This window comes from Parus major, chromosome Z (genome assembly GCF_001522545.3).
Source record: "Parus major isolate Abel chromosome Z, Parus_major1.1, whole genome shotgun sequence".
Classification (NCBI taxonomy): domain Eukaryota; kingdom Metazoa; phylum Chordata; class Aves; order Passeriformes; family Paridae; genus Parus; species Parus major.
The window spans coordinates 62,757,747-62,781,642 of record NC_031799.1 but is presented as its reverse complement, the minus strand read 5'-3'; the positions used below and the strand labels follow the sequence as shown (position 1 = coordinate 62,781,642).

Here is a 23,896-nt window from a genome sequence, read left to right as displayed (position 1 = left end):
TTGCATGAGAGGCTTGTTGTCCTTTTCCAGACCTGCTGCTGCTGCTCCTTTATGCCCCATATCTGGGACAGAAAAGGCACAGCATATCTGCCTGTCTTCTCAGTTAATGAAACATATCCATGCTCTTTCTGTGAAACTGGCAATCCTGTGTGTTAGGAATGCATATTACACTAGAGACTCTGTGCTGGGATGGGCATGCCATGGCTGAGGCAGGAGGAGAGGCTCTGTGTTTAACCAGTGCTGTTGAAAGCACAGACCAGCCAGGCAGTCTTTTTCTGGCTCTAGGACTTCTTCTTTTACACATGGGCTCCATAATTTACTTCCTACTCTGATGTACAGATGAGAGAAGTCCCACCACTCTTGCTTTTGCTCTTAATTAAGTCAGAGGCTAAAATTTTATTTGCTTACTTAATGTATGGGTCTATCTCATTGTCCTAAAATCAGTTACATATGCAATTTTGCAGAATACCACTAGGATGTCAAAAGTTATACATATGGTTATTTAGTGATTGTTAGATATTAGATGATTAGACAATTAGGTATTTAGCCTGAGTCAACCCAGTTTGGCTATGCTTACTTTTAAAGATTATAAGGTATCCTGACAGGATTCTAACATTTTCTAAAAGACACTCATTAACTCTTTAGATCCCACCTTTACCTTGTCTCTTTATTTGAAGGTGTCTCTCACCCCAATTAAATTTGGTTGGCAAATGCATTCTGTATTTTTGTATTCCAGAGTGTTTGAACTAGGAAATAGTTTGTCTCAGTAGTTCACCAGTTTTAACTGAAGAAGGACAAATTTGTCACATTTTTCTTGTTAGTGTATGAACTTGACAAAGTTGTCCCTCAATTCTTCCTTGTCTTTCTCTCTCTCCTGAAGTCTTGCTCTTTGCCTTTCTTACTTGCTAACTGTGGACATCACTTTTAGTTTAGTTTCTACCCTATTCACTCTATCACTTAAAAATAGAGGTAAAAAGATGATAGTATGGTATTTACATTCATTGACTGCAGAAGAATGCCTGATGTCCTCACTTTATTAACAGCTGAATTTAATTTAAATTTAACTTATTAAAAAAACCCAAACATATTACCTTCATCTGCCTACCCACTTCTTTATTTCCAACATTTAACACTATAAAATTTTCTGACTACATCATGTCCTGAACTACATGTGAACATTTTGAGGCAGCTTAGGTTTTTTATCTGTTTGTGAGGCTCCCACTGCAAAACTGCTCCAAATCTTACAAGGACCTACTAATAAATGAGCATCTAGATGTGTGTGTAACTGAACATTAGTTTCACATTGATACGGGCCATCAGATAGGCATCAAGCTGTTACCTGTATGCATAATAAAAAATGGTTTAAAAGCTTACAGTGAAGAAAAAACAATTTTTATTTTCCTTCCATTTTCCGCATAAAAAATAAAAATTAATTATTATTATTATTAATAACAATAATAATAATAATAGTAGTAGTAGTAATAAAAATTACATGTGCCTTGGTCTTCTCTCCAGTAGAGGTCAGAACAGCATAATATAGTTCCCACCATCTGTGTGAGTAATTGCCTTAGGAAAGAATAAATCCTTCCTTCTTGATCCCATAAAAGTCAACAGAATTAAGGCTGGAAATAGCTTCAGATCAACTGGGAATTCGTGGAAGTGTGCCAGAAGTCTACTGATATGATATTTCAGCTGATGCCAGTGGTACATGTTTGCTGTTCTGTGGCTATCTAAAAGAAATAAAAAAATTGATAGGCCATCTGAATTAGTGCATGGGAAAATTCAGGGGAAAAAACCCTTTCCAGCATTAATGTGTTTTGTAGAGATTATAACTGGTACTGTAACTGCTTGGGAATCTGTTTTTTGATTTTTGTTTTTAATCAACATTGCTGAATCACATAATCTGACCTATAGATATTTTTCAGACCAAAACAGACCATCATTCTCTCACTACAAATTTAACAACTTGTGATGTTTGTTCAAAAAGCCTTATTTTAACATTATTTATAAATATACAGAAAAGGCAAACACCAAACTCAACAAAATAAATTTTCATTTCAGAATCTTTTATTTGGTCAAAAAAATAATGCCCTCAGTTTTACATGTCTTGTTTAAAATAACTGTGTATTGATTAAGTACTGATTTTTGTTTTCCTGGATAAATGTATAGATATCTAGTAACTTTCAGATATATAAGTCTTATGGAGGATAATTTGGGAAATATTTTTCACAGCAAAGATGTTCAGATAAACTGTGAGCTGTAGCTCCTTGTACAGAGGTAGCAAACAGCTCCGTAAAGAATCATGTACTGATGAAGCTGTAATGACTGAAACACCACAGGAATGAGAGGTTACAAGCAAAGATATGATTAAAGAAAAATCCACAGCCTTTATAAGCAGTGATAGAATAGGGAAGAGGGATTGTCCTGCCTCACATGACCTGTCCATGGAGGTAGATACAATATTGTTTTAAATATCTGAGACATCTCTTTCAGGAGGTATATGAAGGCACATATCCATTCATTTTCCACATTATGAGAGAATAAGTTCAAGAATACTTCAGACTTTACATTTCCATTCTCTAACACAAAACAATTATGAAAATGCAGAAAGGATTCTGTTGTCAACTTAATCTAAGGCAAAACAGTCAGGTGCCATGCAAAATGGTATATCCAATTCCCACTTTGTTTTTCAGTTGATTGCAATAAATAAATATATACCAGGAAACAATACTCCATCCAGGCAACTTCTAAACCAGAACAAACCCAAGTAATCTTGGCTCTAGCGGCCACTATGCAAAGTGGAGTTAGTTTGTTTTGTCTTTTGTAAGTCACAAGAAAACTAAAATAGTATGGGAGTCTTGCAGCAAATCAGGAAAACAAATTTTGAGAAAGTGTGAACATGAAACTCAACATCATCATAGAATCACAGCATTACAGAATCACATGAATGGTTCTGGCTGGAAGGGACGGTGTGGGTCACCTGGTCGAATCTCCCTGCTCAAGCAGGGTCATCCCAGAGCACATGGCACAGGATTGTGTCCATATGGTTATTAAACAGCCTTCCTCCAGCGAGGGAGACTCCACAGTCTCCCTGGGAAATCTATTCCAGAGTATGGTCACCCATGCAATAAAGAAGTTTTTCCTATTCAGGTGGAACTTCCTGTGCATCAGTTTCTGCCCGTTACCCCTTGTCCTATTGCTCAGCACCCCTGACAAGAGCCTGGCTCCATCTTCTTGGCACCCTCCCTTCAGCTACTTACAGACATTGATAAGGCCCCTCTCAGTGCCTCTTCTTGAGGCTGAGCAGCCCCATCTCCCTCAGCTTTTCCTTATAAGAGAGATGCTCCAGTCCCTTCATCCTCTTTGTACAGCTCCCCTGGACCCATTCCAGGAGCTCCATGTCCCTGTTGTGCTGAGGAGCCCAGAGTTGGACACAGCACTGCAGATGAGCCTCACCAGGGCTGAACAGAGGGGCAGGATCACCTCCCTCAAGCTGCTGGCAGTGCTCTTCCTGATGCATCCCAGGACACCACTGGCCCTCTTGGCCACAAGGGCACACTGCTGGCTCATGGACAGCTCATTGTCCACCAGGATCCCCAGGTCCTTCTCCACAGAGCTGCTCGCCAGCAGGTCACTCCAGCCTGTGCTGGTGCATGAAGTAGTTCCTCCCCAGATGTGGGATCCTGCATTTGCCCTCACTGAATGTCAGAAGGTTCCTCTCTGCCCATCTCTCCTGCCTGCTGAGGATCCTCTGAAGCACTTGGGTGTCAGCCTCTTCTCCCAGCTTGGAGACATCAGTGAACTTGCTGAGGAGGCACCTGCCCCTTCATCGAAGACATTGATACTGGGCCCAAAAGTGGAGTGTGACTGTTACCTATAATCACAGGCCTCCAACTCTCCCCTGTCCCACAGACTACCAGCCTTTGACATCTACCATTCAGCCAGTTCTCCATAATTTTCACTATTTTCACCATCAAGATAATTTTTTTTCACAGCATCTTTGCTAGAAATATTTTACTACTTATGCAGGATTATCTGTCTGTACTCTTTGTGTAGATTTTACCAGGTGGTTGTAGTTTACTGTCATATATGTGTGACACACATTCAAAAGTTTGTGCATCAGCTAAAGAAGCAAGATTTCTCACAGAGAACACAAAAAAGTAGACAGATTTTTTTTTTGTTTAATTATGTGATGTCTTATGTATACAGCAAGAATTTTAGTTTTAAATATTTAACTTCTGGATTCTCTAAACTGATGTGTTCTCTTTTCTGTCGCCATATTCCTTTTACATTTTCCTGGCTGAATACCGCTGTTACTAGTCTCATCTTCAAAATTATTTATTCCAGGAACCATTCAACACAAAGATTAGTTTTAAAGATGCGCATTTTCTTTAAGTATAAAAGAGTTAAAGTGCACCTTTCAGATGAAACTGTGTTTTCTGGAAGTTTAAGCAGTAACACCATGCAAGCAGTCCTGAGGGAGTAAAATGCCAGATTCCAATGAATAACTTCTGTACAGAGCATATCAATGTTCATAGGAGATGTTTGTCTGAATTGCATGGTTACCTGGAGCCATCAAAATTAATGCTAGTGAAAGCTGGAATTCCTCAAAAATATTCTATTTAAAAATTCTTAGTAAATGGGAGTGAAAATTTTGTATAGACTATAGAGTTTTCAAAAGTGGTCTCTGTTATTGACAAAGCAGTGTCAGCTTGGACAGTTCTGAATAATAGATTTAACAGTGAAAAATATCAGGCTCTGCTAGATTTGGTGATGATGGAAAGTTTTGGACCCTAGGAGTCAATCACTTTAATACACAACTGGCTTGTCCCATACAGGTTTTCATATGACATGAAGGAATTCCTAATGAGCTGCGAATCTCTTCTTTCCAGATGCTTTCCTAGTACATTAGTGCCATAAACCCCCACAAAAATCTGCATCAAACTGACTCACCCCGCTCTTCTCACAGGCAGTTGCTTGTTTGCTAGGGAAGTGGGCAAAGAAAGAGGCAATGAAGCCACTGTGAATGAAGCCTACTTAAATATAGGTTTTTCTGACAATAAAGTATAAACAGGAAAAAAAATAAAAAATAAATAGCACCTGCAACAGACAAATCTCAATAAAATTTATTCATTTGGATAAAAAAATTTAAAGGTGGTCTCTGGGTGTCCATAAAGCCACATACTTAAACAGCCCAATTTCTAGCACTAAAAAAGTTATCTATAAAGCCTATATATTCTCAGAGGCAGGAAAAAGTGAAAGATAAAATGAAGGTTTTAGAAGGGCTGTCTTAGATAATGGTGGCTGGTACATCATATTCAGAAAAGAACACTGTCTAAGTGGTTCTTAAGATAATCACATCTTGTAAGACATGATCTATTTTGTATCAGTGAATGCACGGACATTTTTCTTTTATACATAATTTCGTGAAGATAATGTAATAAGTGCAGTTACACAGTGCAGACTGAAGAAACCTATTGTGAGAAAAACACATGTCCTGCTTTGCTGAGTGTAAGGTTTAGACTCCTAAGATAATTTCTCATAGAGCTGGACCTCTCTTTAGAGTTAATGGCACCCTTTTTTTTTTTTTAAGTAGAATAAAATCATTAATGTTGGAAAAGACTTCTAAGATCATTGTGTTCAGTTGTCTTCTTCTGTTTGTTTGCTGATGTCTAGAGAGAAACATCGGGAAACAATCACAAAATCAGAAAAAATATAGGACATGAAACAACCTGTTTATCATACCTCAAAGTATCTTTAGCTCAATAGAGGGGACTCTTCCATAATGGCTAATTTGCATGTAAAGAACTCCAAAATTTAATTTCTCAATCATATTAAGGGAAGACTAACAAAAAAGCTACATGTTTAGGGGTTTTTTTCTTCCATGGAATTTGTTTTTGTGAGCTGTGAGTACTTCTCTCTTCTACCTCCTTACTCTTACTTTGACCATGATTGTTTGTTCACAGGAACTTTTGCCATTAAAAGATTGCCATTAACACAGAGGATAAGAAGGGCTGAAGATCCTTTATGCATGAGTCAGATCTCTAACACACACATATTGTTTAGCAATACCACATGCTTGTCCATAGTATGGGTTTTAAAGTAGTGCTAACATGTCTGTGCGTATTTCTGCTCCAAATAGAAGGTTCACATGACACTTTTGTTTCATCACACTCCCAAAAAGTCTTTCTTGTTCTTGAATATAGGTAATTGCGGACAGTGTTGCTTCTCATTTGAGTCACTTATCTTTGTGTCAGACATTTTTCTCTTCTAAGGGCAATACATCTCTAATATTTCTCAAATGTTGTCAGTCTCATTCTTGCTGTCACCACAGTGTACTCCTTAGTCATAAGCATAGGGCACTACATATTATAGGGGGCTATACTCAGAATGAATATAGAATCCAAAATACTGAGGTCACCAACATGCAAGAAGGCCACAGACAAGGCCTTGACAGCTTGTACCATTTGGCAAGGTTTGATGATCAAAGGCATTGTTTTGTTTGCTGCAGCAGAGTTTGTGCTCTATTGGCCATGCTGTATTATCAAAGCTTTTTAGCTGTTTATGTAACTGTACTTATAGAGAATGTGAAAAAGTAAGGGGTTTTTCTGCACTGATAGTGAAAGGAAGGTGGCCAGGTGCAATACGTAGTTTAATAACTTGAAAGCTTGTCAGAATTTGTCAAATTGCTCTTTATGTCCTTAGCATCTTGGATTGATAATTGTCAAGCTATTATTTAGTCATAATCTTTTGCTCCACATAGAAATATTAGCAATATGACAATATGAACTAAAATATTAAAACAAATCCTCTCATTCCTGTTATCTGTTCTAGCTTTCTTCCTTCTAAAAAATCCTCAGTACTGTTGGAGTCAGAGACACAGAGAGTGTGCCCTTATCTCTGATACCTGGCTTTGACATCCAAGAAAGCACTGAATTTCATATAATGTCCTGAAAACAACTGTTAAATAGAAAAACTAGAAGTGTTAGTGTGTAAATTAGAAAGTTTTCTTAAGTCAGTGGGTGAAAAAGGTAAAATTTGGAGTTTAAATTACTTTAGAAAACAGAAGACAAGATAGAAGATTTAGAGTGTTGTCTCTTGTCCTTTTTCTTTCTTCATCTTCTTCTTCTAGAGGTTTTTGGGTAGTAGTAAGTGATTGGATAGAGAATGCCTCAGTGCAGCACACAGGTGCTGGTCATTGGGTCACTAAGAAAAATAACTTACTTGGCATTTGTTAATTGAGTAAATGAACATATAAAAGACCTTGAAGATCTTTGTTAGCCATTTTGCACCTTTCTATCTTAGTGCATGTAGCTCCTTGTACCTTGTATATATATGTAATATAGAGGAGAAGAATAAACAACCAAGTCTGAACAAGAGAAAACTGCCTTTCTCTCATTAATCTCAGTCCAAGAGGAAGAAGAACTCAACACAACCATGAATGTCCTATCAAGACATGGTACTAACCATTTTACTTGGGAGAACTGGCCACTTCTATTCGGCTTCCATCATGGACAACCTTATGGTGTTCTGGTTAATATTTCTGCCAAATCTCTCTGCTTTGCCTGCTAGTAATGTTCAAAAGCAGCTATGATCTCTTGCTCTTCCATGGCCAGTTTAAAAGACTGTGTAGGTATCATCTTTGTTGCTGTTCTTTGAGGACTGTTTCACAAGCTGGATTTCAACAGTCAAAAGACCTAATACACAGTTCTGTTTATGGGATCATTATGCCTGCCCTATTTTTCATGCAACATTAAACTGACTGAGTTGGTTTTCCAGAATTTTTACTTTAGTTTCCAGAGAGTTATATTCACGAAGTCACTGTTTTCCTTTCAACGTATCAAAAGTTGTAATTCTTCAGTCCTTCAGACCTCCTACTGAGTTCACAGGGAAGTATTATTTCCAAATTTCCAGAGACATTTTTTTACTTTTTTTACTTTTATTTGACAGTGGACTTTTAATAATAAGGACTTATCTAAGTCTCAGTTTTAAGAGGGAATATATAGAAAATACTAATAGTGAGAGACTTGTACCATGACTTGAATGAAAAGAGGGAGAGCAGATGGATCAGGCAGTTCAAAAACAGTCTGACAGCAAACATGGTGATAGAGGGGCTGGAGAAGAACACTTCATCTACTAAAGTTCATGTTAAATCTTTCAAAATTATAATGAGATCTTACAGTGAGATCTTTCAGAATCTCAGGGTGATCCTTTGCTTTCATTCCTCATCAGACTCCTTTTACTTCTGTCACTGCTCCCTTCCTTTTTCCTTTTTTTTCTTGTACATGTCTTTTCTGCATTTATCTTTCATGTCCCAGATGGCCTACTCTTCTCCCCAAAAAACCTTTTGGCTGCCAAGTTCACATCTTTCAAATTCCTCCCTAAAACCTATTTCATCAGGGAATTTTCTCTTTTTATCCAAGCCAGATGCCTTTCTTGCTCTGAATATTTTCCCATATCTTCCCTTGTCTGTTTTAAGGCCTGCATATCTGGTAGTCAAGGATTATCAGTAATTTTCTTACTTGAAACAGAATGAGAATTCCTTACAAATTCACTGTTTTGACTGAAATAGCCTATAGGTCCTTCTATCCCTCTGTTGCCATTCAAAAGCTTCCCCTCCCTTAAAGGCAAAGAGTTTGTCAGAGACAGAGAAGGGGGCAGGCATCACCTCACTGATGGCCAGAAAATGGGCCTAAGGAGTCCATGTTTCTAGAGCTTGCTTTTCTGTGTGGTGCAAAATTGCTTGAAACAGAGAACTTTCCAATAAGACTGCAAAATCATGTTCTTTATCATACTTCCATGAATATTAAAGGTGAGCCTTTAATAGTGTTAAGGGGATAGAAACAGAGTTCACTAGGAAAATAAATAGTCCCACTTTAATCTGCTGGAATGTTGCTCTACATTATTTACCTAGACAGCCATTGCCTTCAAGAACGGCAGGAAAAAGTATCATGGTTTCAAAAATAAAATTAAAATTTAATTACTGCTGCTGTCAACTAGCAGTCAGTTTTCAGGGCCTTGAAAAGACATGCAACAAGCTCGTTTCTCTCATTAAATTTCATCCTCTGTGAAATACTGACTACAACTTCACTGACATTATAAGCAATATTTACATAGAGATCAGTTAGTCCTCTTCTCATGTTTCATTCCAGTAAATTTCAATGGTGCTGCTTTGGAACATAATGGGAGTAATATGATAATGATTCAATTCCAAAAAGAAAGGGCCTCCTTAATCACCTGTGTAACATTTGCAGAGTTTAAGTCCTCATTTATTCCTGCTCAGATCACAAATCATCATACCCATGTACAGATATAATTCAAAGACATAGCAAAGATATTTCACCATCAGATGGAGACTCTAATACTATGAACATAGTTACAAACACACCTAATTTTGAAAGGACATTTCTTTTATTAACAGACAGACATGTCTTTTATTAACACTACAAATGGTGTGTGCATTTCTGAGAGAAATCCACCCCGACCTCTGAGTCAGTAAACTGGCAGCTGAGGAACAAATGGGGCCATATTCTTCCTTTTTTCTGGCCTGGACATCATCATACACTGTGAACTAATGTGCTCATGTAAGTCAAACTGGACTATGAAATTGAAAATTGAGCCCTTGTTTGCCTACTTTAAACACATTTCAACTATTTAAAGGACTGACACACATATTGAATCCCTTAAGCTTACTGGAGGACAAAGAGTGCGTCTGTTTACATTGGCATTCCTTGGGAACATCCTCAGTGCATCATCAGATCAATCCAAATCTATACTTGATTCTGATGAAAACTTTGGGTGTTAAACCTCGGCTGAATGAGTCTTTGCCTCCCTCCCTTTCTCCCTCTCTCTTTCTCTTCCCTTGCCCCCACCATGCATAATATACACATGAAAACATTTCTCTGACTCAAGGCATTTGAAATATGTCTTCAAGTCACTACTAGATGTCACATTTTGATCACATTGAAAAAATAAAATTGACAGAACAAGACCATTGCCAGTTTTCTTTTACCCATCAAGACTGTCAAATGGGAACTAAAATACATATTTACAATATTTTTGGGAACATTATTAAAATATTTTAGACATTCTAAGGAGAAAAATATACATGTATACAAGGGTCCAGTTGGTTCTCCTCCTGCACCTGTACTATGCTGTATTTTCCCTTTCCTTGCATTATATTCCAAAGTCATTCTTTGCTTGGGCTTGCAGTCACAGGCACGATGGGTGGGACTGGATTTGCAGTGCTGTGCTGCCAAAGCACACTCTGAGGAGAAGGGAAGCAGCTGCCTGCATAGCACCCATTCAGAGGAGAGCTGCTTCAGACCAGCCCTAGTCTGCTTCTAAAACCTGGATGGTGACAGCTGTTGGACTATACCAGAAACCACGTGTGAGCCTGCTGGCTTAATGCCACCAAAAAGGAACCCTGTTTTTCTCCCTTGTATCCTTCTTCCAGGTAAAGAATGGAAGTTGGGAAGATCAGGAATATAATTTTAGAATTGCCCTCCCGATCCAAGACAAAATGCAAATGTAGGCTTAATGCAATTTGGCTTATATATCCTGCTTTGAGATTTCTACTCTCGAATGCAAAAGCAGAATTTCGATGGTAGAGATTTTGTAGGTTGTAGAGACCCACACCAACTCTATAAATATCTTTCAATTTATTTTAAAACATGAAAACCTTCACTGTATCTGTGTTTTCACTAATACTATGTCCCAGTTTTAAAGTCTTTCAGGTAATTTTGTAATTCTTTTCTTATCTGCGGCTTATTTTTTTGTTGTTGTTGTTTTGACTTCATATGGCATATGTTTTTATTTCTCTGCTTTCTTCTGTCTACTATTGTCTGCAGAAAAATCTCTGCTAATTATTTCACAGTACACTTCCTTCTTTTTCTTCATTAGCTTGATTCTTAAATGGGATCAGAATTCAATTTGTTTGAAAACTATGTCTAATGAAGTTGCTTTAGAGGCATGAATATGGGATTTGGCATGGGTATGTTTCAAAAATAGATAATGTAGAGGCTGTGGAGAGAAATACCCATGCCGCCAACTTTGTGTCCAAGTTCCTCATGGAAAAAGACATTCTAAGAAGAGTCATAGGATGAAAGTCTCATCTGTATTTTGTTTTATCTTATTAAAAAGAAAAAAAAATTAAAAATGTCCACTGTATCCAAATGAACAAAACCTTCTTCTTTACTGAGAAAATTCTCCATGCATGTTGCTTAAAAATTTGTGTTGTGCCATGTTCTTACTAATGGCAGAGCTCATACTGCATAAAAGGTTTCTTCTGAGGCTGAGCCTGTCTAACAAGAGTTGACTCGTGGCTCTGGAACCAGTCCTGAGAAGATAGGAGCCTGTCAGTAGCAGGCTGTGTACTGGCTGTCTGTGGGCAGTACACATCTGCTTATCTGGTTTATCTGGTGGCTGCTGGTGCTGAGAGGCCATCAGAGGCTGAGCTGCCAGACAACTGTGAAATGCCAGAGCTGAGCTAGTGATCTGCTTGGGACACAGGTGTTTAAAGAGGGTCCTTATGAGAATATGCAGTTATAACGAAAAGATGAGGAGAAAGGATGAAAAGAGACAATGGATTAGAGGAGGAAATAAGAGGGAAGAGAACAGGAAAGTTACATGAAAGAAGGTGAGTACAGGAAAAATGTAGCAGGTATAAATCAGAAAGGAGGTTGCCTTCCTCTCCTCCTCTTCTTTCTCTTCACAGTTTCTTGCTCATATGTCTGTTAAGATTTGTTATGCACTTACCACTGCAAAGCCAAGTGCTGGCTCTTTGCAAATTGTCTACTGTTGTGTGTGTTCATGTTTTTCCACTTATAATACTGGCAAAATATATTTAGCCCCCATATAGAAGATGTAGTTTATTTCTGACTACCTGAACACGCCACCGGTGTCTCTGTGGTACATATTGCCCAGTGATTAACTGGTGTAATAGAAAAAGCTAATGAAGGGAGAAGCACTAGGTTTTGTAGGTGACTTTTAATACCTTTTAACATTATACAGATTACATTCATGTAGCATGATGAACAATTTTAATAGTCTAAGAAATATATCTAGAGAAACATAGAGATATCTGCTAACTACTCTTAAGTGCTTTTGTTAAGGCCACAAAGAAAATACAAGGAGAATTTGCCATCTAACACTTAAAAGAGCACATAAATTCAAACTGTACTTGTAGAATATACTGAAGAAGGAGAATTTTCATGACACTACAGAGAACTACAACTTCAAACAAGAGTAGATCTTTCTGGATATGAATTTTAAAATGAACTGTGAACCAGACATTAAAGATTTATTTTCATAATAAATCACGTTAATTTTTTTCTATGCTATTCCTTATATTGTTAATGTATGAAGGTATCTCTTATACAGTCTGAAAGCAGAAAATGTAATGAATCACTTGGACAACAAAACACTTAAGAATTCAGATAGCCTTTTCAGATTCATTTGAAGATGTTAATTTCTGCACCTCAAACAGCATTACGAGTTCTTTTGAGGGATTTTGATTGTGACGGTCTTAACTTCTGTGTATTCATGAAGTCCGTATTCTCCCCTAGATAAAAGAGAACAAAGAGCAACATTTATGCTAATGCTTTTTATATGATTTTTGTTCTGGATGGGATTTTCAGTGGTAGTGTGCAATTGGCCAGATATCTAACACGTACACTGGACATATTTGGAAGGCAGCTGTGCGGCTAGACTGCTGCTGGAAACCTTTTGAAAGGAAAAATGGGAGAGGCAGCAGTTTTATTTCTGGGAGTGGTGTTTAAATTAAAGCATTTCTAAATTGTATTTCTGTACAGCAGTTCAAGAACAAGTTACATCATCACAAGTATGTTCAGCAAGTTATTTGTAAAGCTCTTCTGATGTCAAAACTTTTTCCAGAGTCAAAGAATAGGAGCTTCATCTCAAGTAAATGGGGACAAAATTATTCCATGATGAAAACTCAGTGAAAAAGAGTTAAAATCTTTCACGTCTTATGAGCACGTTTCACCTTTACGTTTTCGGTGATGAGATGAAGTTTGTTTGTGTTCCTAAATATTTGACATCTGATAAACTATTTAGACATAACTAATTGCTCTATGGAGCAAGGGTTTGCTACAGCGTAATGTTACGCAGTCCTCACTGCTGTTTTACTAGATAGACATACAAGCAAGGCAGAAATCTGTGCTCAGGACACTTGTACTGGCTGAAAATGTTCACTGTTTCCCTTCAATTTTGGAGATGAATTTTGTTAATATATGACATTCAGTAGATTAATTTGTAATGGTGTTATCACTCCAAGAATTATTCAGAGAATTATATTCTGTGGATCAAGGAAGTCAGTGGCTTAACATAACCACATCCTAATTTTTTCAGTGTAGGCTTTTCACAGATATTTCCCCTTCTAGTAAAAATGGTTGTTACATATTTTTAAGATTTTCTCATGACAGACATCTATCTGGTGATGATTCTTTCCTCGACCTTTAGTGGGAATATTTTTATTCGTCTGATAATTGTGACTTTGAACCTGAAAACCTTGTTAGCATGAAAGATTTATTCCTTCAAAATGTACTGTTATAGAAAGCATTTTTAATAGTCTATTATTTCCAGCAAATAAATCCAATTGATATTTCTGAAAAAGGCTGTCATTCAGAATTGATTATCTCCCAATTATTGTCACCCAACAAAGGCAAAACTGTCTTTGATAAAAATGGCCTAAATTATTGAAGGTTTTTCAATTTCCAGTTTTCTAAAGCTCTCAACATTGGCTTGACTGTTCCTTTGAAGTCAGTGGGACCTTTGCCATCAGAAGCAGATTGTATCCAGTGATGAGCAAGTATGAAAACATTAGGCTTTATCTCTGGAGAAACTACATAAAAAGAAGCTCTGAAGTGCCTCACTTATATTTTTTAATCACTTCCATGGTTCATTAGAAATGTTATGGATTTGTCTGAATAAGAAAAAGAAGGCTTACATGTACTGATTTTTCGTCATTGCTTTAAAAATATTTTGTTCTTATACATATGACATTCTTAGCAAAGACTGAAAACAAGAAAGACAGGATATAATTCAAGTTGAAACTTAATAAAAACTTAGAAGTTTGAAAAAATTTGTTTTGTTTGTAATATTTGTATGTTACTCAGCTTCTATTCTGGGGAAAAAAAAAAAAAAAAGTCCAAAACTACAGAGGATTATTTTCACCATAACTTTTGACCTGGCTGGCATACACTGTAAAACACTAGTTTCACGAATTTTTAATTGAAAAATCTTAGATCAAGGATGTTGGACGTTTTCAAAACCTAGCATTTAAAGGGGGTTTCATAAATTACCCACAGATTTATCTTCAGGAAAATGACAGTTTCTCTACATAAACATAAACACAATGGTCAGTTTTGTTTACCAGCATACTTCAGCCACAGTAGGCTGCCAACTGAAAAAGTGTGCATCCAAGAAATTTTCTTATTTACTTTGTAGACGAATTGCTGGTTGATGTTGCCTCTGGCAACATGATGCCTCTAAGCCCTCTAGAGACTAATTTGACAAAATCTCAAATTGGACATCCTAGTTATGCGTATTTTAAGTTGGGGTTTGGAATTCCCTTTTGAATTTCCTGTGAATCTACAATTTTAAAAATATTTACTTACATTTCTCGTCCATTTCCTGACATCTTAAAACCTCCAAAGGGACACTGAGCAGACAATGCACTATAGCAATTAACCCTGGAAAAATAGGAATATTACTTTTGACAGAGTGAAACAATTTTTTTCACTTCTGAAAAATTAGTGTTTTTCTGTCACCTCTAAAAATCCTATAGTGGTAATCACAAACAGTATCTAAGCATATATTTGCAAAAATATATGTAGTTTGGAGATCAGATCGATGAAGCATCAAAACCAGCTACAGATATTATCAGAGTACTAAAACTCAGCAAGGGTCTTCAAGCAGAGAGACATATCTTTCTCTGATCATTGCAATAAAATTCCCAATTTGAACATAAGCTCTCTCACAAAAGATTATCCACAGATAAATGTTCTGCAGAAGAGTTTATCATTCTAGTAGATAAACTTCCTATATATTTAGGAAGTTTTGTTTGATTCTACTCAGTTAAACCTTACTCTGTTATTGTGGTTGAGAACAAAGACACAATAATGAATAAGAAAGGAATTTCACAGGCATATTTTTAGGCATGAAGAATTTTGGCAGAATGCACATCCTATTTTCTAGCTGAGAAGCTCTTTTTGTCTTACAACCTTGTCAAACCAAATATTCTCTATTTTCATATCTTATATTCTATGCTCCTGCTAGTCTACTGGTTTCAACAAAAGAGATTCTGTTCATAGTTAAGGATTCTGAGACCACCAATCATGTAAGAGCAAATCCCAAGTATTCCACTTCTATTCCAAATTTTCTTCCATATAAAGAATACCAACTCTGAAGTCAACACTGTTAACATATTTTTTTGAAAGAATATGTTCTTAGATCACAGGACCTGGGCAGGAATTTGTGCTGGTTTCTAGTGCTTTTGGATAAAATGTAAATTTGACACAGGTTTTGCATTCAAATAAAATTGGTTGTTCTCCTTCTGGTGCACTGAAATAACTGTAGGGAAATGCAGAACTTCATCAGTGATTGTCATTGGACCCTGCTGTGCCTCCAAGCTTGCACTCTTTAATTTCTTAGCTCCATATAGGTTGCCTCTTCTTTTCCACTGCTGGAAATAGTTGTCCTTTTAGTAGTTCTCACAGCTTGTATATCCTTTATTTGTTCAATCACATTTTATCAATCTTGTTGGATGGATGTTCTGCCAAGGCAAATGGCCACTGAACTTCAGATAACTAATTTCTTCACACAATACCAAAACTGATCTCAAATTATCTATTGGGTTATCCCCAGATCTCGAAGCAAGGGGCACTCTCACAGCATTTTATTTTGTTTCCTTTTCTTTTAGTAAGTAAATTTCCTTTTTTGATTAAGTTTGTGGGAAAATTGTATGAGGACCAACAAGAAGTAATAATTTGGTAACACATTAAACAGGGAAACTTGCTGGAAGGATAAACAGAAACTACAATGATCTACCTCTATAAAGATGACAAGGAATAAATACAAAAACAAAAGACAATGCAAAATACTGTGAATATGTCTTACAATTAGTGCTGTGGACACCTGCACATCTGAAGTAATAATTTAAAAAAACATTACTTACCATACTGTTCCAGCCTGAAGGGCAGCTGCAAATGTCAGTGCTTTATCAATGTCTTTGGTAAAAACTGCTGCTGCTAAGCCATAGGTGGTATTATTTGCCCTCTTGATAACTTCATCTATGGTTTTAAACTTCATGATTTGTTGAACAGGTCCAAATATCTGTATCAAACACATGTAAACATATGAAGTGAACTGGAATAACTTACTATTTGAAGTAACTTATGAATTGTTAAACAGCCTTATTCCCAGATTTATTCAGTTAAGAGGGAATAAAGTTCTAAAAAATAGTCTAAACTTGCATAAAGATGTTTTCATTATGAAGTCAAGAGTACCTACAGTAAATAGTTCATAAAACAATAAATGAACAATGAAAACAAATAAACAATGATTAAATGGCACCCATCATGAAGGTAGTTAACACGGTTTCACAGTGCGCTAGCTATCTATACTGGTTACCAAGAAACTTATGTTTTATGGACAAGCTCCATTTTTAAAGTTGAGAAAAACATTCAATTTTTCCTTCACCTATATTTGCTATTAGACTTTTATCCCTGCAGTTAGCTGCACAACTGAGAATGTACTCCTAGTGAAACAACTAATTCTGCTTTCCATAGGGGTGTCAGGTAAGAGAATAGTCCCTCAGGTTTGACTTTCCTGCTACCACTGTCCAAAGTTGGCACCCAGAGGTGCCCATGCCTATCACAGAACACAAGGCTGGAGGGGCATTACAACATCTAACTTGTTCTATTTCTATAGACTGCGAGCTTTCTACTTGACTGAGGTTTTTGTGCTGGTTCCTAGATAGAGTTGTAAGGATTGATTCTCAAAGATCAGAAAAACATTGAACATTCCCCCAGTGTTCAAGTTGTGAGCTTCAAAACTCAGAAATTCTTTAGACTGTCTTGGCTATCTGTAGCTTCTTTGTTCATTACACTTAAAATAATGTGAGGAGCAGTCCTTGTACTGCTAACAAAGGGGTAACTAATAGAACTGACTGCACAAAAATCAGAACTCTGTGCTGTCTCCTACTTGACTCAGTATGGTGGAAACAATCCAGATTCTGTCTCATACAGCTCTGTCATGTTTTACAACCCTCTCCCTGTCACAATTAATTCTAAATGTGCTGTGGTCATTTTTACTCAGGTTGTTGACTCTTGGTGGATGTAGTAAGTACGTTTAGCATACTGCAGCAGTTTTCTAGTATGTAGTATAATGGGCATTAATTGCAGCCCATTTGCATTGGTTATTAATTAAGATAAATGTAAAAAAAGACACAGTGAAGAGGTCATGACTTGACTTTGAGCCTTTATGTAGAGAGCTAGCTGAGATGGCAGCTCAGCACTCCCAAACATCTCGGGTTCCTTCCAGACAATCACTGGTGGCCTAGCATAGTTATCTTAGTTGAGACAGTAGCAGACTCTTCAATAATGTGTAGACACATCTGCAAACTGATCTAAGTTAAATAACCCCACAGGGGTGAAACAATAAGCCACCAACAAAATGCCTCTGGAAGCACAATCCAACCAGTTTCTCATATTGCAAAGTAGCTGCCTGGTGCATACAAGCACCAAGGGGGTCCTTAGGCAGCATAAAATGTTCACAAGTTGTGCCTCCAAGGCTTGCATCTGTGTTGAAGGTCACTGTGACTTTGATATGGGAGACAGTATGGAGCAATGCAAAAATCCAAACCTCAGCATTTATCTACTGCAGGAGCCTTTGTTGGCAGGGCAGCCTCATACTCCTCTCCCTCCTTGGGCAATCTGGCAAACAGGCACCAGAAAACAACACAAGCACTTTAAACACCACCAGGATGGTGTTTAAACATCTTTAATGAGAAATTTTTCATGTAGTCACTTGACCTTCTAAATGGATGTTTTGTACAGACATTTAAACAGATGACTTCCACTGAGAGAAGAGACTGCTGAAAATTTATTTACCTCTTCTTTGGCGATGCGCATATCGTCCGTAACGTTAGAAAAAACTGTCGGCTGGATGAAGTAGCCCTTGTCTCCCCATGGACCTCCTCCACATTCCAGTTTGGCTCCTTCTTTTTTCCCACTCTCAATTAGCTCCAGGATTTTTTCATACTGCTGCTTATCAATCTAAATGAAAAGATATTTCAGGAATGAAAACTACACATGTTGATAACAGTTTGTCTTCTAGTTTATACTCCTAAACCTGTGTCCCTGTGAGCTGGAGAAAAATATGGCTTTTTCTCTGTGGCAATAGACCTCAGTGAATAGAGCTGATACAGGCTATCATTTTCTGTTTCTAGGAAAAATTACTCAAAATGTAACAAGATATATGAAGACAAAGAGAGACATTTAACATAATTACCATTTAAAAATACAGCTACACCCCATGATTAAAATTTTCCATTAAATGGGGTCATACCAGTTCTGAAAGGAGTAACTTTTCTAATCCATAAAATAGTAAACCTTCAGCTAAATGCTGCTAAAGAGAAAAATAAGTTAAGAAAAGCAAATTATGAGACTGGAAGAGAAAAATGCTCATTCAAATATTTTCATTATTGCTTTTTTCACATGTTTAAATTCCTTAATTTTTTAGTAGGAGTTTGTTTACATGTCTCATTTAAATTGTTAGCATGAAATTAAAACTCAGTAAAGCCACAATAATATGAGAGAGGATGTCTGTTAATTTTATATTAGCTGTACACCAGACAAATGGAGATTACTTCTTTGAATCTTCCTACCCTTTGACTTTTAAATTTCTTCAGCTGAATTTATTATCTTGCATCAGAGAATATTCCAGGATTTGAAATCATATTTTTTGATTTCTCAAATTTTGTGCAGCTTGGAGTGCATTTTTTCCGGTTTACTAGGTGTGTTTTATTACTCAAAATGATTGTCAAAACCAATAAAGAATATTTTACTCAATAAAATGCATGTGAGTGGTTTTGTCTCCTACTTTTTCTTTGGCTCTACTCAGCTTTTTATTCCGTGCTTTTTTTCCATATCCTACAATATAAACTGATGTGAGAATAAGACTAGATGAGAACTATTGTAACTGTGCTCTGATCTACTGAGTTCACAGCACTGTGAAAGCAATACTTTTTAGTGGTGCATTTTAATGTTCATTTGATGGGAAAGCTGCTGGCATAATCTTTGAGGAAAAAAATCCCTTGCATTTTAATTGTGTACTATTCTAAAACTGAGAGCAGCATAATGAAAGTCTAGTACCTTGAAAAAGAGAAAAGATATTGTAACTCCTATTTCTTCAAGCCAGTCATGTAAGAGTGGCACTATGAATGAAAAGCTAGCTAGCTCTAGCATGACATGAGTGGTTGTACTTGCACTTTTATAGATCTTGCATTGGAGCTTTCTCAAAGCATTTCAATTTTTTATAATTGTTCCCCCTCAATAATAAAAAGAACTAGAAAAGAGAAAGAGACCTTAGACCGATGATATTGCCACAAACAGCAATCACTCTGATTTCTTCCTTGTACTGCAGACTAACCTCTACAAAACTGTACTTAGACTTGAAGCTATTGCAACAGCAAGTTTAGAAAGACATTAAATTGTGATGTCATGACAGAATTATGCTGGAAACATGTAATATTACTCACTTGAGGACCTTGCTGTACACCAGGCTTCAAAGGATCCCCAAGAGTATACTTCTTTGCTCTTTCAATGCTTCGTCGAACAAACTCATCATAAATAGGCTCTTCCACAAAAATCCTAGATCCTGCTATGCAACATTGTCCCTGGTGGTAGAACAGACCAATATGGGCAAATTCCACTGCAGCATCCACTGCAAAGAAATGCAGAGTTTGTCAGATCATAAATCTGAATTGTCACTTCATAAATTCTTTACTATCCTTTGTCACCCATCTAATTTCCCTTTCTAGCATTTCTTATTTTTATGGCCCTCTAAAACACAGAAATACAACCATTTGTTTATGTCCAAACCACCCTTCTCAAGAGGATCATGGTACACCTAGCTGAACACACCTTCAGACATTCTATGGGAAATTTGACATTATTTGCCCTGTCAGGAGTGACAAGAAGAGTATTCAGACAAAAAAGCTAATAAACCTGTTTAAGATCTTTCTATCTGCTTTTAAAACTTCATTCATGTTTCATTAGGGTGAACAGTAATTACATTAAGAGTGAACAGGTTTTCAGAGGTCCATATCTATTCAAGAACCATCAATTTTGGTGGCAATCTAACTTAAAATTATGGCATTATCAGTAAACATTAAAAATTACTTCTTTTTTGAGAAGGTTCAAATTATTTACTGAAAAAGAAAGGGAAAAGCAAGTTGGATTTGCAAGTGTAGTAGTTAATAAAATAAAATTGCTACTAACAATCTGCATCTGCAAATATAATGTTAGGACTTTTTCCCCCAAGTTCCAAGGTAACTCTCTTCAGATTGCTCTTCCCTGCTGCTTCTTTAATCAGTTTGCCAACCTAAAAGATAGGGAGAGGACAGCTGAATGCCAAAATGTTCATAACGACCTCTATAATATTTTTCTGATTCCAACAAAAGCAAAGATCGGTTAAGAGATTTCTACTGTCCCAGTAATAACATGTAAAATAAGTTAAAATAAAACAACTGAAAAGAGTCAGGTGCAGGGTACTTGTGCCTTATGAGATGGAAATGTTTTCTAGTAAGAGTTTCCCCCTGTAATAGTAATTGCCAAAGATACATGGTGCTTTTTTGGTTACTACCACTCTACTTTCATGCATCTCTAATCTAAAGGAGGCACAGGTTGCTGCTGCACCAGTTACTCCCATTAGATTAAAATCCCTCTGTTTTATGCATGAGAAGGCTTTTAACTGCACAAAGTTTATGAGACAATCTGCACTGGCTGCATGGACACTCTTCCTTGTTTCAATTTCTCTCTTAGATGAATGAAGAGGAGGAAGTGGACACTGCAAGCTAGAGCCCCTACCCTGCTTTTCTCTACTGATGACATGATTAAAGGAATTACTTACTATGAAGTGCCCTGGAAAAGCTGTGAAGGAAAAATCTGCTTGTAGCTCTTGTGGCTTTGGTCTCTAACAGCCTGTGTGTATCAACCATCAGGCAAACTTCCTCCCTCTGTCAGCCTTCCTGCCATCATTTCTCATTGCTAAATTCCACTGCTAGAAGACAGTAGTCACCGAGTTCTAGAATACACCCTTCTGGTCCATCTGCCTGTGGAGGGTCACTGGGAGAGCTGGGAACTCTAGTTGTCACTGTCTGTTGGGAACAGCTGTGGGATATTTCTCAGATTTCTAGGGGTTTTGGGTTGTTTTGATTTCCCATCAGAGCTGAAGGTTTCTGAGAGTGAACATAGCTCTTGCACTCAGTGTGTACTGATCACCTGACATGGGGCAACGATATTTATCTTTGGAGTTTAAATCCAAGAAGTTAAGGGACCAGATGGCAGCTTTTCCATTTTGCATGCATGTAGGCAGACAATACAATGGACTGTATCAAGGATATAGCTAATTCTTAATCCTATACATAGCCTGCAATGAGAAATCTCCAATTATAGCACTGAGAGTTCTTCTGAGTGAAGGTTAGGGAAAATTAACAGTGACCTTCCTTTTAAACAGATATATATTCAAACAGTCTTCTAAGACCACCCAGATGGTACTAAGTATCACTGAAATACCAAAAATCTGTCACTACATCCAAACGTATGCAGACTGAAGAATGAGATTTCCTAGGTACCTTCCTGTCCTGCTGTTATTAAATATAACAGAACTTCTTAAAAAGAGAGTAAACAATGTTATGAAAAAGTTTTGGTTTAAATGAGTAAGACTTAAAATACACTTGTTATATTAGAACCTACTGTATCTCATGGACTGCCTTTGTTTGAAGGTCTTCCCAGCAATTTCCAGCAACAAACATTGTTTAAATATGTTTAAAGTTAATAATAACCAACAAATCATTAAACAGACTTTGTTTAACAAACCACCAGCTATAAGAAAAAAAGAGTTAAAATAATTACACAGAATAAGTAAAGCATTAAATCATTGCTGGGAATCAGAGTGGCACATTTCCTGCTTATATTTTCTTGCATTCATTATATTACCTCTGTAGAGCCTGTGAAAGATACTTTATCTATATCCATGTGGTGAGAAATTGCTGCTCCAGCGGTGGGTCCAAAGCCTGGCACAATATTCACCACTCCAGGTGGAAATCCTGCCTGAATTGAAAGAAAGAGTCCTGTAAATTTGGGGGAGGATCATAACTAGAAGAACATGTATCACACGGTCTTACTTCCCTTTTCAGCTCTCCAGCCACCTTTTCTTTGCCATATGTAGGGCTCAGCCCTAGAGCCCCCAGAAGATTTCATTCTCACATGGTTTACACCTCTTTCTTTTACCTGTCTTTTAAGTTATTGAACTACTTCTTTTTTTTACTTTTTCCCAAAGAACATGTTACTTTAGTTCTTTGTTAGTGCCTTTTCTGAATAAGTATATTTTTTTAAAAATTCTCTCACTCAGATGTATAATGAAATATTGCTTACTTTCACGTATTTTTTGTTAAAGCTGTTTGAATCAACAAATATATTTGCTGGTTTCTGCACATTAATATCCATGCTAGATGGAATTTAATTAATGATCTTCTACTGAAATTCTTTTAAGAAAAATGATGAAACTCTGGATGTAGGTTGAAATTACAGTGGGCAATATATGAGTTTAGAGCAAAAAAAAAAGGCAGATCAGCTACCAAGAGCAAAGAAGCAGGCTGAGATATGCACAGTTTCAACATCTTGCACATTCTTTATGTAAATAAGCTTTTTCTATATTTAAAACAAGTGCATTGACTCCTATAAATCCGTATTAAATATGTTCCATTCACATAATACAAAATAAGCTACTTTTTCACAAAATAAGCTATTTTCTTCCAGCAGCTTGTCAGGCAAACTCCAAGGACATGCAAAGAGTAGATGACATTATTATTATTATTATATATTTATAATAATAAAAAATAATTATTATTATTATGAAGCAGCTGCATAATCTCAGTGACACTTGTGGAGGAAACATGGAATTAAAATATCAAATAGGTTCATATCCTGATTTATCACTTAAATAAGTCTCTTTATAACACTAAACAGGACTTTGGAATTGCATGAAGAAGGTCCATATTTTTTGGAAAACTGAATTTCAGGTGGTGAGTCGGAGCTTCTAAAATTCATAGCCTGCATTTTAGATATCAGGTTGTTACTTTTGTTCAAGAAACTTTTATTCCTTACAATTTCATGCTCAGATACAGCCTGTCAATGCTTCCTATGCTCATTTAGTTTTCCAGAGAAATGTTTATCCTGAAGTTGATGAGACAATGAGGTTCTTTCCACTTGCTTACCATTGTGTTTCTTAATTTGTGACAGAAGTCTTGTTTTGAGAATTTAATTTCCATATTTGTTTTAACATCTCTTCTCTTTATATTTGTAAGGGAGCCTTGTAAGGTTTATGAAGCAAGATAGTGAAGGTTACCAGAAGTGAGTATATATAAATATTTTTTAAAGTGGACATTTGGGAACTAGAAAGTTAAATTAGACTTTCAGATATTTTCACAAATCTAAAGCAGCTATTGAAGATTACTGGCAGGGATTTGGCTCCAATGTTTTTTAGATATTCTGGATACTTATCACAGTCCCACTTCTGACTTCTTTCAAATAATCAGAATACCAGAACAGATATTTCATTAGATCATAACAAAATTGAGTTACTTTTCCTG

The 23,896-nt window shown here is 36.6% G+C and overlaps 1 protein-coding gene across 1 annotated transcript in view; it reads right to left on the bottom strand.

Moving 5' to 3' along the window:
* Positions 1 to 11,969: 11,969 nt before the first annotated feature.
* Positions 11,970 to 23,896, bottom strand: part of ALDH1A1 (aldehyde dehydrogenase 1 family member A1) — a 30,683-nt gene continuing 18,756 nt past the window's right edge. Inside the window, exons 8-14 of the mRNA XM_015652293.2 lie at positions 22,242 to 22,355; positions 20,523 to 20,625; positions 19,781 to 19,965; positions 18,132 to 18,296; positions 16,196 to 16,353; positions 14,637 to 14,711; positions 11,970 to 12,562 (exon numbers count right to left, since the gene is read on the bottom strand). Of these exons, the coding sequence (XP_015507779.1) occupies positions 12,490 to 12,562; positions 14,637 to 14,711; positions 16,196 to 16,353; positions 18,132 to 18,296; positions 19,781 to 19,965; positions 20,523 to 20,625; positions 22,242 to 22,355 (873 nt within the window). The 3' untranslated portion in view covers positions 11,970 to 12,489. The remainder of the gene's footprint in view (positions 12,563 to 14,636; positions 14,712 to 16,195; positions 16,354 to 18,131; positions 18,297 to 19,780; positions 19,966 to 20,522; positions 20,626 to 22,241; positions 22,356 to 23,896) is intronic.